This window comes from Mycteria americana, chromosome 2 (genome assembly GCF_035582795.1).
Source record: "Mycteria americana isolate JAX WOST 10 ecotype Jacksonville Zoo and Gardens chromosome 2, USCA_MyAme_1.0, whole genome shotgun sequence".
Taxonomy (NCBI): Eukaryota; Metazoa; Chordata; class Aves; order Ciconiiformes; family Ciconiidae; genus Mycteria; species Mycteria americana.
The window spans coordinates 32859476-32876688 of record NC_134366.1 but is presented as its reverse complement, the minus strand read 5'-3'; the positions used below and the strand labels follow the sequence as shown (position 1 = coordinate 32876688).

The 17213-nt window shown below is 36.5% G+C and overlaps 1 protein-coding gene across 1 annotated transcript in view; it reads left to right on the top strand.

Moving 5' to 3' along the window:
- AGMO (alkylglycerol monooxygenase) overlaps nucleotides 1-17213 on the top strand; it is a 192866-nt gene that overhangs the window by 102907 nt on the left and 72746 nt on the right. The window contains 5 exon segments of the mRNA XM_075495548.1: nucleotides 258-392; nucleotides 885-1001; nucleotides 9243-9325; nucleotides 10042-10088; nucleotides 10497-10600. Coding sequence (XP_075351663.1) covers nucleotides 258-392; nucleotides 885-1001; nucleotides 9243-9325; nucleotides 10042-10088; nucleotides 10497-10600 — 486 coding nt within the window.

The following is a 17213-nucleotide window of genomic DNA, read 5'->3' as shown; positions in this document are numbered from 1 at the left end:
TCTGGATTGATTACAGGAGAGACAGATTTTCCTCTGGGCAGAAGTCATTGTAATCCTCACTATAAATCAGAGGCTTGATATGACTCCTGCCTATATCAGTCAGGTTTTCTGAACTTCCGACTGTCTTCATCTATTCCTAATTTATTCTCTTTAGAGTTTAAAAAATCATTTACATGAGAGCTAAAAATGAATAAAATATAATGTTTTATCAAATTTTATTTTACTAACAATGAAAAATTACGTGCTCTTTTTTTCAGTTACGTCCCTTGGCTCATATTTGGAACACGTTTTGGGCCACACCTGGATTCTGCAACAAGCTTTCTGTCATATTCAAAGGGCCAGGCTGGGGACCAGGCAAACCGAGACTTGGCCTTCCTGAGGAAATCCCAGTGGTAAATAGAACATGCACAGGCTTTCAGTTTAGTGTAATTTACTTGGACCTCTTAATGCTACTGGATCAATGTTAAAAACTCAACACGTGCTATTTTAAATTAGCAAATTAGCAGTCATAAAGCATAGGGGAAGATGAAATGGGAGCAGAAACTGAAGGAAATGAATGTTTTAGCTGTGTTTTTTTCTTTTTATTTGAAGGAAAAATATATATTTTTTATTTATCTTTTCGTTATTCATTTCCTAAAGAGATTTTAAAAATTGTTCTATAGAGTACGGTATTTCTCTTTTCCTTTTAGCTGTGAACATACGTACACACGCAGAGTTAAACTCTGTCTCACACTAGGTAGTACATAAGTTTGATAGTAGATTATCTTTGTGCAATTATCTATGTCCCTTAATCTTTTTTGTGTTTGTAAGTATAAAGAATACTAAGGAATCACAGGCTGAAGCAGGTCACTGTTGAAGGTAATTATCTGTTTTGCTTCATACAGATCACTGGAAAAGAAGTTCCCTTCAATCCAAGTGTACCAGCTTATCTTAATTGCTATGCAGTTGTACATTTTGCTGTAATAATGGACTTGTATACTGAACTTCTTGGTACTGTGACTGTAAGTAGTTCCTATTTTTATGAAATAGCACATCGTACTAACAGTAATATGACACACAACATATTTAAATAATAAAGCATTGAGTAGAGGCTCTACGGCCTGGCTCATAACTTACTTAAGCTATTATAATAATAACTAGATTCTGTAAAAAGAATTAAAATAAATAGCTAAATATATAATTATATAATATTAAATATAGAGTGTTTGATATTGTTTACTAAACAATATTTAATAACCATATTAATTAAGTTAAGCAATTAAATTAAAAATAATAAATGTTCCATAGAAGATGTGTCTGCTTCACTTTTTAAGACCTCATGAAAGGAAAAATGTATCTTAGACTTGAAACTATGTAAGTTTTAAGATGTCAAGGTTGGTCGTATTGTTAGATGCCAATAATGCCCAGGCTTTAGAAGGAAGATTGCAAAGGTCTTGCAGTGCTTGCAGGTGGGAAGCTTGGTGTCAGCATGAGTTCAGAGTTGGAAGAGCACAGATTCAGGGCAAATCCTTCTTCCAGTCTCGAACATACAACAGCATTGATAGAAATACAGCAAGGAGATGCATGTATTTAGCACCTCGCATTTGGGCTGATGAGATCCCCCTGGTAAGAAGATGTAGTTCTTCCATGAATACCTGGTGGTCTCTGAAGGTGAACTATGAGGCCATTTCTGCCTGCAAGAAGTGAGACATTAACTACTTCCATGGTTTCACACCCTCCGTACCTTCCAACCTCCTTTACATTCTTCCTTCTGTGACAACTGCTTCTACTTTGCTAAAGCTAAAATATTCTAGTTATGAAGCATAATTTTAATGCATCTAATATTCCCACAAATCAGTCAAAAGCCTACCAAAACACCACAAAAGTCTATCGGTTTGATAAAATGCCCTTTGGCCACCTTCTTACAACCCTTTCTGAGACCTCCTTGGTTAAAAAGCAGTCTTCTTGTTGTGTTTGTGTCACCCATATTGCCACAGGCTGCTGTCAGGGTGCCAAGGGCCCCCTGGGTTCTTCAGCCTCTGCTTGCCTGTGGACCTGCCTCATCCGAACATGCTTGCCCAGTGATCTCCAGCCCTTGGCTGACAGTGGTTACTGTGCCCTGCCCACCTCGACGGGCGCTGCAGGACAGCACCCTTCCCGCTGGGGCCATGGCAATGCCCCTCTGCCCGCCACCACCCCGTCCCCAGGGAGCAGCCCCTCTAGCTGCACCCTGATGCCTTTGCCCATGACCAACATGTCTGAATCCAGCCAAGAGGCAGATTTCTAGAAATAAGTCTCTTTTGCGTATCTGACCGTGGTCATCCATGAAGGATTCCAGAGGATTGCAAAGCCGTTTCAAAGCTGTCAGAAATCTTTTCCAAACGTTGACGTTTTGGTCTTCTGACTCAGACATTCCTCTTGCATCCCAGGGCAAGAAGGGCAGGAGAGCGACTCAAAAAATTTCTTGGGATATGCGGCAGCAGGCTTATAGCAGCTCTGGCAGCTCAGAATATACGAGCTGCTACAGCTCTTTTGTTTTGTTTTGGTTTTTTTTTTTTTTTGTTAGATGTGTTCTGGGTAGCACATCAGACCAGTGGAACGATGCAATTTTTGAGAAAAGTTTAGAGTCAGTATTTTATGTAGCATTCCTGATATAATATAAAAGCTACCTCAGCCATACTCTTCTGATTAATATTGTTATTCTACACATCGTGTTCACCTCTATAAAGGGTCACATTGCAACTGCAGGGAATTCAGAGATTACTAAGCCATCTGAGGCTTAGTCTATTCTAAGAAATTTCTGAGGACAGGAAATTAAGCCAAAGGTAAGGATAAATACTTCCAATGTATACAAGATATACAGTATACATGATTGCTAATGTTCTTATATTGAGAAAAGCCTCTGCAAGACTTTCCGGATATACTTCTAGATTCCTACATACCAGCAGCAAGTCATATTTGTATAGGGATCAAACTGTGGGTTTTTTTGGTTGGTTAGTTTTTTGTCTTTTACTTTGTTACTGTTGCTTTTAGCAGCAAGAAGTAACTGCTCATGAGTTTTTTCCTATTTTATTCTTTTCTCTTTTTGCCTTTTTCTGGTCCTGGAAGGACAAATGGATGGCCCGAATTATTTTCTCTGCTGCTAACTGCAGCTGTTTAAAAATAAGTAATAAGGGAAGTTGAAAAATGCACCCAAGCCCCAGGTGATCATTAAATTCTTGCAATCATGGAGGAAACATCCTGAAGATCCACCATTTATGACCTTATTGTAGCAAAACAACAAGAAAATTGTCTGCACAAAACTGTAGGGTAATAAGGTAGTAAGAATAAGAAGGAGAGCATGGGGGACTAGAAGCACCTCATCTCAGGACATAAACCTTGAGCGTGGGTGTAGAAAGTGCTGGTCCCAAGGCAGAGTTCCAGCATCACTGTGCAGTACAGTGGGGAAGCTGTCATGAGAAGGAAGCTTGTGTATGAATAACTTTACTTGGCAAAAATCTTTCTTCAATATCAGTTTTCCACTACACTGAGTTATGAAATGTCTATGGATACAACTGGAACTTTCTGTCTGGCTATGAATTATGTCATAACTGTGGCATAGCTCCATAAATGGAGAAAGCTAACTGTTTTCCTCATTTTTAGGTATAAGTTCCATTTCATAATAGCCATAAGACACAGCACACAGCTATTACATTTCTCAAGTGATTACAGTTGCTCAGTGTTTGGTCTCACGCCTGTAGAAGTGTTAAATTTCTCTATATGTAAAGAGCAACCATATACCTTCGGTCTGAATGACCTACATTTAACTTGCAAAAAGAGCAAAACAGGAAAGAACAAATACATATTTTCCACAGGAGAGAGCATAGAGTGTTTATTTTCTATATAGCAATCTGCACTACATCCAGAGAATAAAAATTACTTCTGAGCTCTGCACATCTAGAGCTGATCCAAAGCTCATTGAAGAAATGGGATTTGGATCGGTCCCAGAGAGAGTGCTAGGAGTGTAAAACTGCAGTACATTCAAAGCAAAAGTCTCATAGCTCCAGAACTGCATGCATCACATAAATCAAAGTGAAGTGTACCTTAAATTCATTTTGCAGTGTCTTTTTTATTGTTGATAGATACTGTAACATTTACTGTGCTTATAATGCTATGAATATGCGAGCAGTTTCAATTAGATGAAAAGTAGTAAGTGATAAGACAGATCTCTTGAAAGTTGAGAACACAATTAATATATCCACTCAGCAGGACATCACCAAGTACTGTATATGGAATATTGTTAAGAATTTACAATTTTTTTTAGGAATTCTAAGTTAAAATAAATTCATACAGACAAAGACACCTAACAATACAAATTTCATAGCATTGTAGTAGCATTCTTCATTTGAATGTTGAAAGTGTCTGATATAAGACAGCAGGGCTTCTGTTAAATTATGAAATGTGGTGACATCGTCCTAGCAGTTCTGTGGAAACACTGAACACACCAGGATGAGAAAATACATCCGTGTTATTCTTCAAAAGGAATAAAACAATCTGAGTCCTTTGAAACATAAAAGTCAATTTGGAATCTTTCAATTTTCATCTAAATTCACATTTGGAATGGCCTATTTCCTTCATTTAAATGAATTATTTTTTCATTACTGACAAAATATAAAGTAATAACGCTGTGCCAATCTGTTGATTACAAAGCCATGTAAACTTCTTCCCAAAATTCTAAAGCCTGCCCTTTTTTTAAGGCTCCAAGATATTTTTAAAGCTTTCAATGAAATCAAAATCCAACAGAAATATTTTTTTCTGTTTGATTGCAGCCAATAACCACATTGCAAAGTTGTGGCTGACTTGTAATTGGGGAACCTGCTGTGGTCCCACAGGCTTCTCTGTTTGTACAAATACTCCAGTATATAAATACTCATTTATTTTATATATACATCCATGCATATTATGTTTAAGTGGAACAAGGATGCTAGCACTAATGAAGGTGTAAAAGGCACATTCTTTTCACACTGCAACTTGTAGATTTAATATATGATGTTTAGCTTAGTGATATAACCCACTGACTATTTTGTTGATTTTGGTAGAGTAATGCCTAGAAAATGGATGCCTCAGCTGCCAGCATCCACTTCATAGGGTGATACATGTTTGAAGGTAAATAAAAGAATCAAGGCAGCATGTAACTATACCGCTGGAGCTGTAAAGAGAAAGTTATGGAAGCAAACTAATAATGCTAAAGTTTATGCTACATGGCTGGTTTTCTAAAAGCTGTTATTCCCAAATGGCATCATGGTGTATTTCATTGCAAATTTCTTGGTAGTCCTTGACTAGGAGCACAAATGAGGGAACACATCTTTTTGCTGTATGTGAATGTGGTGCGTGGATCTACAGTGAAGGGTAGCTTACACCCTCGTCCTTCATGGTTCCCAGTAAGGCTTTATGCCTCACCCTTCATCACTCCGGAAAGCTGAGGACTTAGGAAGTGGAAGGCTGCAACACCGTGCTCAGACGTTACAGTGCCATGCATTTGTGTAGGTCTGATGATGGTGCCAGTTTGCAAATAACTGTGATCTGCAGGTTGTGCTTTAGATTCCTCCAGTCCTTCACAATCTGGGCCACAGATGGTGTTGATCCGTAAGAAGTTTTACAAACAGCTAGTGTTCAAAATGTTATGGTTCAACTAGGAGAGCGTCTGAAAAGAAATGGAAATTGGCCTGAAAAACAGAATCTGTAAAATATGATCATACCTGGCTCAGGTGGTTATTATACAAAAGAACTGCATATAGCATTTTAACCATTTAAAGATAAGGGCTTGTTTATATTTGGGTTTGATTTTCCTAAATTATAAGGTTGCTTCAGTTCTTTCTTCTGATGTAGTAACATACATTAAAATGTATTTCCGTTACCATTTTTTTTCTGGAAATCCATGTTTAATACTGAACCACAATTTATTAATTTCCTTTCAAGTTCTTAATCTATGCTTTTTTCTTCTGTGGTTAGATAAATGTGGAGAGTCAAATGATAACTCCAGGCTCCAATTTTGCATATCTTAGAGAAAATGTTTAAGAGAAGTTTGCAGGCTCATACTCCAAATTCTTGTACTCAATCCTTTCTTTCTTTGTGGAGAGAAACCTGCAGTCTGAATTACAATATTACAGTGTCTCTAATATGAAGCTTATAATTATTTCAAGGTCCATCAACAACTATATAATAGAACAACAACAATAAAAATTGTTATTGTTTCCTGAAAATATGTTAACTTCAAAAGAGTAATTTTTAATTTCTTTCCTACTCTTCTAGAAATGGCAATTAAAATATATCTTTAAGCAAAGAAAAAAAATTTTGATAGAAGTTAGGAGAGAAAACACCACTAAAACTATGACCCAAAAGTGTCTGCTTGGGAGAAGTGCTTCCATCATCCACTCAAATCCAGCTCTTAGTGTAAGGACCAAATTTAGCCTCTAGACTTGCTATCTAGCTAATGGGAAGAAATAGAATAATTCAGAAAGTGCTCTCTCTCCACTGATTACAGAGAAAGCTGAGGTTAATAATGGGGTTTTAGGCACTTCAGTAAAGGTACTTAAAGGAAGGTAGAATGAATCAGCACCTCAGTTTTCTGAAACTGGAATCACAAGGAAACCCATATGCCTAGGACTTGGTGACTGGTTGTGTAATGCTAGCCAGCTCGGAAACACTGGGAGGGCAGAAAAAGGTGAAGTCATGCAGCTTTTTTCAACTGGAAATTGGAGACACCCTTATTCATTCATAGCAGGTACTGCTGGATTCTTCCTGAAGACAAATACTAACGTTTGTTCTCTCAAAACCACTGCAGGTTCGTTTTCCATAAAGTGTGATTTTAGCCATATATTGTAATGTAGCAATTACAGGACTCGCTTGAAATTTGGATCTGATGTTCAATTCTCTTTCCTGCCTAAGAGGGATACAAAACCTTATGTTCTTTCTCTCAGAATAGTGCCCTACCACTGTGGGAGTATTTTTAAGGCAGTCTGTAGAAGCTAGTGCATTGCACTGGGAACACAAAGCAAAATCAGACCCAACTGGCCAGAAGAACTAGGTTTTAAAAAAAGGTGTAATTCTCCAACTTAAAAGTGAGGACAGTCTCTAAGGAGGAAAGTCGTGAATTCTAGTCCTAGTTCCCTGGCAAACTCCTTTATTTGACAAGTAACAATCATTGAAAAACATATCAAAGCATTTCTAAGAAATTTATGGGTGAATTCCCTTGTGCCTGTGCCAAATCATGTTTTTCTTTGCTCACTTCTTGAATTTTTGTATAACCCAGTTTCTACAGGAAGCTGAAGTGGGAGTTGAACTTACTGTGGAGCAGTTTAAGAACTACTAATTTTATTAAACTTAAATAGAGTCTGTGCCTGATTTTTATAAAAAAAGCTCTGTCCAAAAATTTTGTCACTTCAAAATAAATTGCTTCATGTTAACAATGGAAAGCCTTTTAAACTTAGGATAGAGGTGGGATTTTTGGATTCTAGAAACTGAAGTTTTCAAAAAGAGCACCCTCAATTTAATCTTTAATTGACAAATTTTAAAACTTGTATCTGGAATATGCAAATGTATTCCAAGTGATACAAACCTTGATAAAGGATTATAAACCCATTACAGCATTTTTTGCTTTCTTAACTTAAGCAAGAGTCTCAACACATAACTCCTACACTGAGTCCCCTCAGGGTTCAATATCCTGTCTCCTGTGGTGGCCGATAGCAGATGCCCTGGCTAAGAGCGTAAGAAAAGTGTAAAGAATATCCTTTCTCAAGGATAAGTATATGTAAGTGGATGATGCTGGTAATCCTCAGTCTGAGGTTTTGTAAGTTTATCATAAGGAGGGATGGAACAGATTGGAAATGTAGCAATGCAGTAATGAGTTTGATCTATCCTGGTATAAATCTGTTCAACAGAGTGGCTTGACAGGTGTCGTTTGTGAGAAGTGTGTTCTGGCTTGTAAACTGGTGAGGCTGCTGTTTAGCTCGCTCATTGCTGGGATTGTGTTTTCTTTGTTCAATAACTGTTTGTTAAGGATATCTAAGTAGGTGCTTGTGATTCTTCAGTAAAACTACAGAAACCTACCCAGCCTGAGTGTGTGGTTTGATGTGTTTTGCAAACATGGGCACTGTAAGTTCACACAGCTGTAAAACTTGAGAAAATCCTCCTGTGGCCTCCCACGCTCACAGATACTTACCTTAGATCTCTTCAAGGGGTAGGGGCCACCACCGAAGGAAGGTGGGCATGTCACCAAGTGGGATTTATTGAAATCAGGACAGACATTCATAGATTTTTATTTTTCCAATGCCTGCAATCTTGAGGTGCAAAATGCTGTTCATAAACCTTATTGCTATTGAAGCCAGAAAGGACTCCTATAACTCAGCAAGATCCACTACTTTTGTTTTGGGTTTTTTGTTGTTTTTTAAATGAAAAAACAAAGGCTTTTCAAAACTAATATTTGAAAGGAAGTCAGGGAGGGAACAAGAAAACTGATTAAATATTTGATTTTCAAAGGCAGCTGTGCAGAATACGAAAAATATTTAATAAATGAAAAGAAAAAATTCAAACTTCACAATGAAAATAATTTCTGTTTTCCTGAGTTTGGTTTGTATTGTTTCAATGTAAATTTTAAGGACATAAATCCTCATGCTGCTATTCATCCAAGTACTAACACACATGCTAATGTTTAAAAGTGTTTCAAGTCTGATTGAAGTTAATGGTATGAGTTGAAGAGTTTTGCTGAAGTGGGAACCAAGTGTTGAGTTGTCATGAAGGGACAACGTTAATTTTGTTTCTTCTTAAATATGGTTATATTGTCATGTCATGTGAATTCTTATTCTCACCAATGTATTGGTTTTGGCATCAATTGGGATTCACAAATGACAATTGTAAAGACCTTGTAACATAAGATGAAGAAAAAGAACGGGGCTGCTGGGATTTTTATCTAGAAATAAGTTTGTTCCCTCTTGAGTAAAGGCATAAGGGAATCAAGTAACTTCAGGAAAACACATAGTGCAGAAGGGAATATCTTAAACATTATTTTAGAAATACAGCATTCAGTAAACAACTATAAAGGTGGTTACTCCAGACAAGCGTGCTATCCAGAGCAGATATTTTTGTTGTAAAATTTAAAGTAACAAATTACTTTAAAAGCAGACAGTAACATCACTGGGTGAGGAAGGTGAAGCTACTGTTCTGTTAAAACTCAATTTCTCTTCAGAAAATTATTCTAAATTAATTCTTTGTCTACTTTTTAACAGACCTTATCACAGGGAACTATTCTCCTGAGAATTGGCTTTATCATTCTGTCCCTGACCTCTTTTGGACTACTTATGGAGAACAGGCAAGATACAAAACATGCTTTTTATTTTCTTCTTTCATTATGTATTATTTATCATTATATGGAAATCTCAAGTGTGTCAGAAATTATATTGATAAAGAAATATAGATACACTCAGACACATACGTTGCTGTCTGTTGACTAGAAAATAATATGTGAATAGCCAGCACCTAAACCCAGAAGTGTGCCCATAGCAATTAGTGGCTATATCTGTATTGTCCCTTGCAGAAAAGTTACGGGATGGGCTACTCATGTCACCCTCCATGCTTGCATTTGTTGGGTCCACATCTCTGGTTTTGGGAGACTGGCAGGCCAGTGAGACCTGCAGGCTGTCCCAAGGCTGTTCAAGCTCAGAGTGCAATCATATTGTGTTAGTCCTGTGTAGCATGCCATAGGTGTCGGATATGATGATGATATACGAAAAGCACAGAACATAGCTCAGAGTACACTCAAAATCATGTGAAGGATGGTGTAGACCTAAGACTAAATTTAATCAGTACAGATTCAAATCAAAATAGGTCTTGAATACACCAGCCAGGTGAGACATACACTATGGAAGTAGTCCATATGGGCACCGTGACCCTACAGAAGAATAAACAGCAGCTACAGTTTCTTACAGAGAAACTATTTTGCCCTGCCCACAGAAACGTGGAATAGAAGCTTCATTTGAGATTGAGGTGTCAGTCCCGCTTTGCACCTGCTGTGCATTATGTTTTCAGAAAGGAATACCTTTCACTTGTATGGACTGAGTAGTTTATTTCAGGACAGGTAAAAATCTGTCAGTATGTCGGAGATGTGTATAACTTAGGGAGTTAATAATGTGAATTAGTAAAAAATTGCAGAAATAGACTGATGAAAAGATTCTGAACTACTTGTAGAAGTTTTCAGAATTTTACTGTTGTCCTTTTTGACATTAAAAGACAATAGCTATATATACACCTACATTTGTGTGAGTTCATATATAGTTTGTGAGTATGTGTATTCTCACCCCCAGCAAATTCAGTGTTATAAGTCCATATAAGATGTATACTATAAAAACTTAACTATAAGGTTAAGAAAGATAACTTGATGTAAGTGCAGGACATCACAGACTATTTCTACATTCTCTTTTTCACTGAAGTTAACAAAGAAGAAAAGATTGGACGTTAATCTAAATTACTTCCCATTTCTAGGGCCAAAGCAGGAATTTTGGAAATCATCCGCTGCTTGGTCTTTGTAGCTGTGTACAAACTTGGCTACTTCAGGAGTCAGTTTTCTTCCTTGGGCTATGCATATGAGGTAAGACATTTATTTTGAAATGTCTATGGTAATGACCCTGGATTTTTTATCTTTTTAGAAAAAACAGTAACACTACAAATTTATATTTTGCTTCCTTATTTTTGATTATACTATTTTAGTAGAATATTGATTTTTTTTTTCTTATCTCTTTCTTTCTCACTTTTTACTATTAACTTGTAAGAAAATTATTGGGTTTTGCTACAGAGATGCCAATTTACATTGAAAAAAGTCAGGAAAGTGTCTAATTATCAGTTCTTGCAAAAATAATATATTAGTGTCCGTATGTTTTGAAGGGAATAACAGAGATATGTTGCTTAATTTGAATTGATTAACTCACCTTTCATGGGGCAAATCTGAAAATGTTTGGAGGCTGGAAGGGTCTTAAATATCAAATATTTTGTTCTGTACTTATACTTTTGTTCTGTATCTCAAAACCAGACTTTTAGCCATTGACAAAGATAGGATACTGGACTAAATAGGCCTTTGGTCTGATTAAGTATGGTCACTTTCATGTTCTTAATACTTATTTTTGTCCCGTTTGTGACTTTTGCTTTTTAATCTACCTTTAATTTTTCAGTGCAGTTGATATTTCATAATTAATCTTTCAATATGATCTGAATTAAATAACACTGAATCATTAATATGATTCTGATCTGAATAACATTCCCAAGCTACTTAGTGCTGGTTACCAGCAAAGATGGTTATCAGCAAGCTTATGAACAGTTTGCTAGACTAGTAGAAGTGTTATCAGAAAGTTACCTTTTGGCATAAAACCAGAAAAAATGAAATAAAACAGTAGGGATCAAGACTCAGGCCTGTTACTGGTGGAGTTCAAAATGGTTCCTTTGACTTGAAACATCTGCAAAATTTATAGCAACTTTCCTAATTGGAGGTTTCTGGTAGTGGTGCTGATTCTCCTGCTTTTCCAAGAGATCAAGAATGGAAAAATATCTTATGCTTCTGTAGGTCTTTTTGGTCTTTTTTTTTTTTTGTCTTTTTACCTGGGGTAGGAAACGATAATTATTGGACAATATTTAAAGCTAGATAAATGCCACTAATCAAGAATTGTTTTGATTTCATCCCATATTGTCAAAACTTTGATGTATAAATCAAACAGTTCTTGAATTCCTTTGATAAGGGTCTGCCAGACACCTCAACAGATATTTTAAGGATTTTACTTGCTTAAATATAATTTGGAAAATGTTTTTATTATTTACCGAGTAGCCTACTACAATATATAGGCTTGAAGCAAAGAATTCTAAACTTTGGCAATTAATTCTATAGCCCTTGAGATATAGCTCTCAGACTTGAGATACTGGGGTATTCTAACTGAATTTGGGGAGAATTATATGTCAAAATATATACTCTAAATTAAAAAAAAAAAATTCATGTACTTGCCTTGCTGGTATGTGTGTGTACATATGTAAAAGTGTCTCCTACTAAGAAGAAAGTAGAAGTAAAATTATCAGATTGTTATTTCTGATTTCTGTTGTTTGTAGTGAACTGTACGGCTTCCTATTCTGTCATGAAGAAGAAAATATAATGAAATGATTCTTATTCCATTCTTTACACGTATCTGTCATTAAAATATTAACTTTGCCATCTCTAGTTCTTTCCTACTGTACTTTCCTATCCTTTCTTGTGTCTAGTGTTTTTCTTTTTGTCCTTTATATTATACTTCTCTGTCACTCTTTTTTTAGTCCTTTGTTTGGCCCTGACTAGGTAGTCCATTTTTAACAAGAAACAGGAGCCCTTTGCTCACTTTTTTTCTTTTTCTTTGAAAATACTGAAAGACTAGGTGCTCCCAGTGAGACTAGAATAGATAATGCTTCTGAATAATGCCAATAGATCAGAACTAGAGACTTACATTTTATCATAAATCAGCAAGTTTGTGTTATTAGTAGCTTTTGCAATGTTTGTGATGAACTTCAAAAGGTCCCCCATTTTGATATAAATGATCCACCATCATGGGTTTTGCTCTTGTGCTCTCAATGCATTATACAATTTCTGGATTCATGGTAGGAATGTTCTTATGGGTGGTAATATTGTTATAATGGGATTTAAGAGCAAAAAATTCTAAGCAAAGAGAAAATGCCAGATATTTGTCAATTTGTGTTGAAAAGTCTTCAAATATTAATGTTTTTGGTCATTATTGACCTAATCATTTTGAACCAGCAGATACCAGAAAGCATAATAAATAAATAAATAAATAAAAGGTTTTCTCAGAAATTAGGTCTAAAATTTGTCCTAAAAATTATTTCTTTTCAACATTCAAACAGGTTATCTGTCTTTCCTAGTATAATAGTGTAGATAACTTCAAAAATCTTGTGAGGCCCATAAACATAGATCTATCTCATAAGCATATTTTTTTATTTTCTGCTACATATGTCTTAGTAATTTTTACCTCCTTGCTTTTCAACTTCCTTTGCTCTGTCTCTCCTTCAAATCCACTTACAATTTTTGAGATGTGTAAATTAAACCATTTATTTAATCTTTCTGTTTGCCTTGTACATATTCCATCTTTAACATACATCTAGATTTATCTGACTTTGATCTTTTTAATGTTATATTTTCAGTACTCATAATCTGTACTATACTTAAATAATGCACTCCTTACCTCTTCATCATTTTGTGTTACCAAATAAATAATTCTTTAGTAATCCAGTATTCGTGAGCAATAGGAATGAATGCATGACATCATGTAAAAGATTTTCTGTTGATTTATTTTTTGGGGCCTATAAATTAAGCCTTTCAGGACACTTACTTAGGGATGAAGAAAAATAAACTGCAAAAGGCATGATGGCACTACTCAGTGTGTCCAGAATTTAACAAATAATTCTGTCCCAGCATTCTTAAGTTAATGGTGCACTTTGCAGCAGATAAGTGCAAGACTGGTTTTGCCATACATCATGTTGAATAATTAGTGGAAAAGTATGTGACTCCTGTCTATACATGTTGTTTTTTCTGTGACTATGTTTCATACGTTCATATTTCTCATGAATATTTTAGAACCCGTAGATAAGATTTCAGAAGTAAATATTCTTGCAGTACTATTTGCAGGGTAGTCTAACTAGTAAAAATAGGTGATTTAGACTGCAAATGATTGCATTTGGCTCATAAAAAGGTCTGACAATTATCAGAGCTACTGGATGGGAGGAAGGCTTTCTGGCTAAAAACTAGGAGGAAAATACAGAAGAAATGGATAAAACTAGGGGAGCAGTGAGAGAGAAGAGCAGAGGAAACAAGGAGCGAGCCTTTCCCATTTTGCCATTAAATTAGTTCAGGCGGGTGTGAAAAAAGGCAGCTAATGATTGTAATTCCAGCAGGATGAGCAGTCCTGCCCTCTGTCTCCAGCCTCTTACCCTCGCTGCCCATCCAATTGGGTTGGCCTTACACAGCCAAAGATTTTTCTTCAGATAAGTGAGTTCACACAACTTGCTGTGGAGCAAGAAAGCATACATTTTCTGTTCCTTGTGCTGTATGTATTTCAACACGGGTAGGTGAAAGAAGCAGGCTCTGCTTTTTTTGGAAGAAAAAAAAAAGTGATGTTTGAGGAAATTTTTAGATCTTTTGGGAATTGTTTCCTGGGTGGAGGTCACTGAAAACCTTGATGATATGGGCAGAGATATTATATTTGACTGGTTGTAGACAGTAAACTGAGGAGCTAATGAGTTTCTGCTTGAGGATCTATGCTGCCACATCCTATACTAGATAGTTTTCTTTAGGCTGATTACTTCATGCCTGTGTAATGTGATGGTCATGTGTATTGCTAAAGCCAAATCATTTTCTGTCAGACTGGGCCTGGAGTCTCCTAACCAGCTGGAGGCAGCAGAAAACATTGCTTGTGTGTTCAGTTATGTGGCAGTTCAGCAGGCATGATATGTAAAAATAAATCTGTGATGATGGTGCCTCTCTTCAAAGTGTTTCCATCCAACTGCTCTGGTTTGGCATCAGCCAGCATATTCCATGAGCTGATTTTGGTCAAGCACTGGCTGTTATTTGACAGTAGTACTAATGAGGAGCAAGTAGAAATGAGAGCCATTGACATGTTGTTGGAACTCTTGTCTTAAATATTTTCACCAACTCTCATAGTGGCTGCAACTCAGTACTGAGAAAGACTCTTAAACTAAGGGGCTAGGAGTGAGGAAGGTGGAGGAGGAAACACAGATGTCTGTCTTGATGTGCTTGTTTATCTTTTATCTGTGTTTGAGCTAGGGCATTGTATCTGAGACTAAATCTCTCCACCCAGACTCCTCCTGCACTGCAACTTCCTGCAACTGCCAATGAAAGCATTGGCAGGCATGTATTAATTTACAGGTAGGAAGGATAAAAATCTAGGACAACTTTCACTGGGGCAAAGAGAGAAGAAGAGAGGTTGTATACATGTGTGATATTTTAAATAACTATTTTCTTTTCTGTTTTATGTGGCCATGTGGTGCATCAGAAATATAACCAACTTTGGAAGATATATAAAATCTTGTGCTGCAGGGTATAATTCAGCCCTTAACTAATGAAGGCAGAAATGAACTTCGTTGTGGTCAAATTGTTTATTTACAAGTCCAGAGTATCTAAACTTGGTGGATGCATCTGTTCCAAAAACTTTTGGAGACAGTATTCTGTATGAAATGGACTGCTTCTCTGATCTTTGAGGCAATACTGGTATTTCTTACGAGTGTGTCAGCTAATTTGTCTGGATAAAATATATAATATCTCTTTATTAAAGAACTGATTTGCACAGCATTCTGCGTTCCACAGCAGTCCCTCTTAATGTGATATATTGCCACACTACTTACTTCTCCTTTCATCATACAAAGACTTGCTGTTACCTCACTTGTTTCTTAGTGTAATTTACCAGTGTTGGAATACTGACTTATGAGTACTGACTTAAAACAAACATTTACTCATAAGAACTTATTTCCACATCAACGATAGTTTTCTGCTCTGTAGCATTTTTTCTTGGTCTCTCGTTATGATCATCTGTGCCACATTTCAAAGAGCAGCATATCCCGTATTTGGTTTCCATTAAGGTGAAAGCTCCATGCCCTGTGCTATGATTTACGACCTCAGCATTTATGCAGTCTCTGTGCCCTAGCTAGATTGGCTGGTGTATTTGAAATGTATTTTAGAAATGAAGCTGGGGATGGAAGGAAACTCTACTGCCTTATGATAAAAAGCCTTGTCAACACACATGGAATTAAACAAACACGGGTTGTAATCTGTATTTTCTATGTTAGCTTCATTCAGAAAAGTCCGCTATACCATGCAGTGTATCCCAGGGACTGGACTTTTAATATTCTTGACAACTGCCCTAAGGGGAATAATGCCCCTTAGAAAAAGTCACAGTAAAATCTGGCAGTAGATTAAGTTAGTTTCCACTTAGGTGTGACAGCAGAGTCATTACTGATTTTAGACTTAGCCAGTTTGAGAGTCGGCTTCACCACCATCAACTAAAGACTATGATGTATAGTTCCAGATGCTCTGGCCAATTGACCGTAAAATTGCTCCGCATTTCTGGCAGAGCAGCCAAGCTGGAGCTTTTAAAATCTCCACTCCCCAAGCTCAACACCCTCCCCCCTCTGCTTAAAAGCTGCTCATTATTCTTCTTCTGCCCGCTGATCTTAGCAAAAGAAAAACTTCTGGAATCAATTAGAAGTGTCTGCACTTGATGAGATTTGCACGTGAGTTCGGAATCGCGAGGCTTTGATAGTGTAAGCCAACAGCTGCAGTTTCAGGTGGTAAAATGGGGGAAGGAATTTTCCAGGGTTTATTTACAATCATAAAAAAACCCAAAAATCAAGGCAAGTTGGAAACCATCTAATGTGTCGTTAAAATGAAGCCTGAATTGGGTTATATATTTATTTTGTCTAAAAAAAGTAAACTAGTGGTTTATTATCAGGATCTTTTCAATTACCTTGCAATTATTAGTCTGTATAGAGTGGTTGTAATAAAATGCAAGCTATGGTCTGCTTGCTGTAGTTTTAACTATGAAAGAGGCATCTGCTATTACTTTTGTCACTTTAATTGCTTGACAAGACAAGGAGGTAGTCGTACTTAATAGAAATCAGAAGCATGCAGTTAAAGATGAAGCAAAGATGGTACTCTGAAGATAGAAAATACATATTCACGTATACTGTCTGAAATTTTGCGTTTTGTTCTGTCAATACTCACATTGATAGTTGTAAAGTTTATTTTCTGACCCTTCTTAGCCCAAAGCAGTTAGTGATTGGCTTGTATCTGTATGCAATGTTTGCATTTTAAAGATAACCACCATGCCAATTGAAGTTATTAATGTTCAGTTATACATCTGAGGCCGTCTTTGTAAAAATTAAACTGTGCCATTTCACACACGTTGTTACTAATTTGCATTGCAGACTGGTTTGGTTCATAAGTCAAAGCATAATTTTTCTAAAAGCCAGTAATGCTACAAACCCCATCAAACTACATTCTTTTCTACATCGTAATAACACATGGATAATAATAGAAATCTCCATACCAGTGAATTGCTTCACTGATATTAATCCCTGGTGACAACTGAGATACTCCACATGGGTAGATGTTTCTGTCTGTGTAATTGCAGTTCCAGTACTAGAGTATTAACTGACATTTTTTTGGT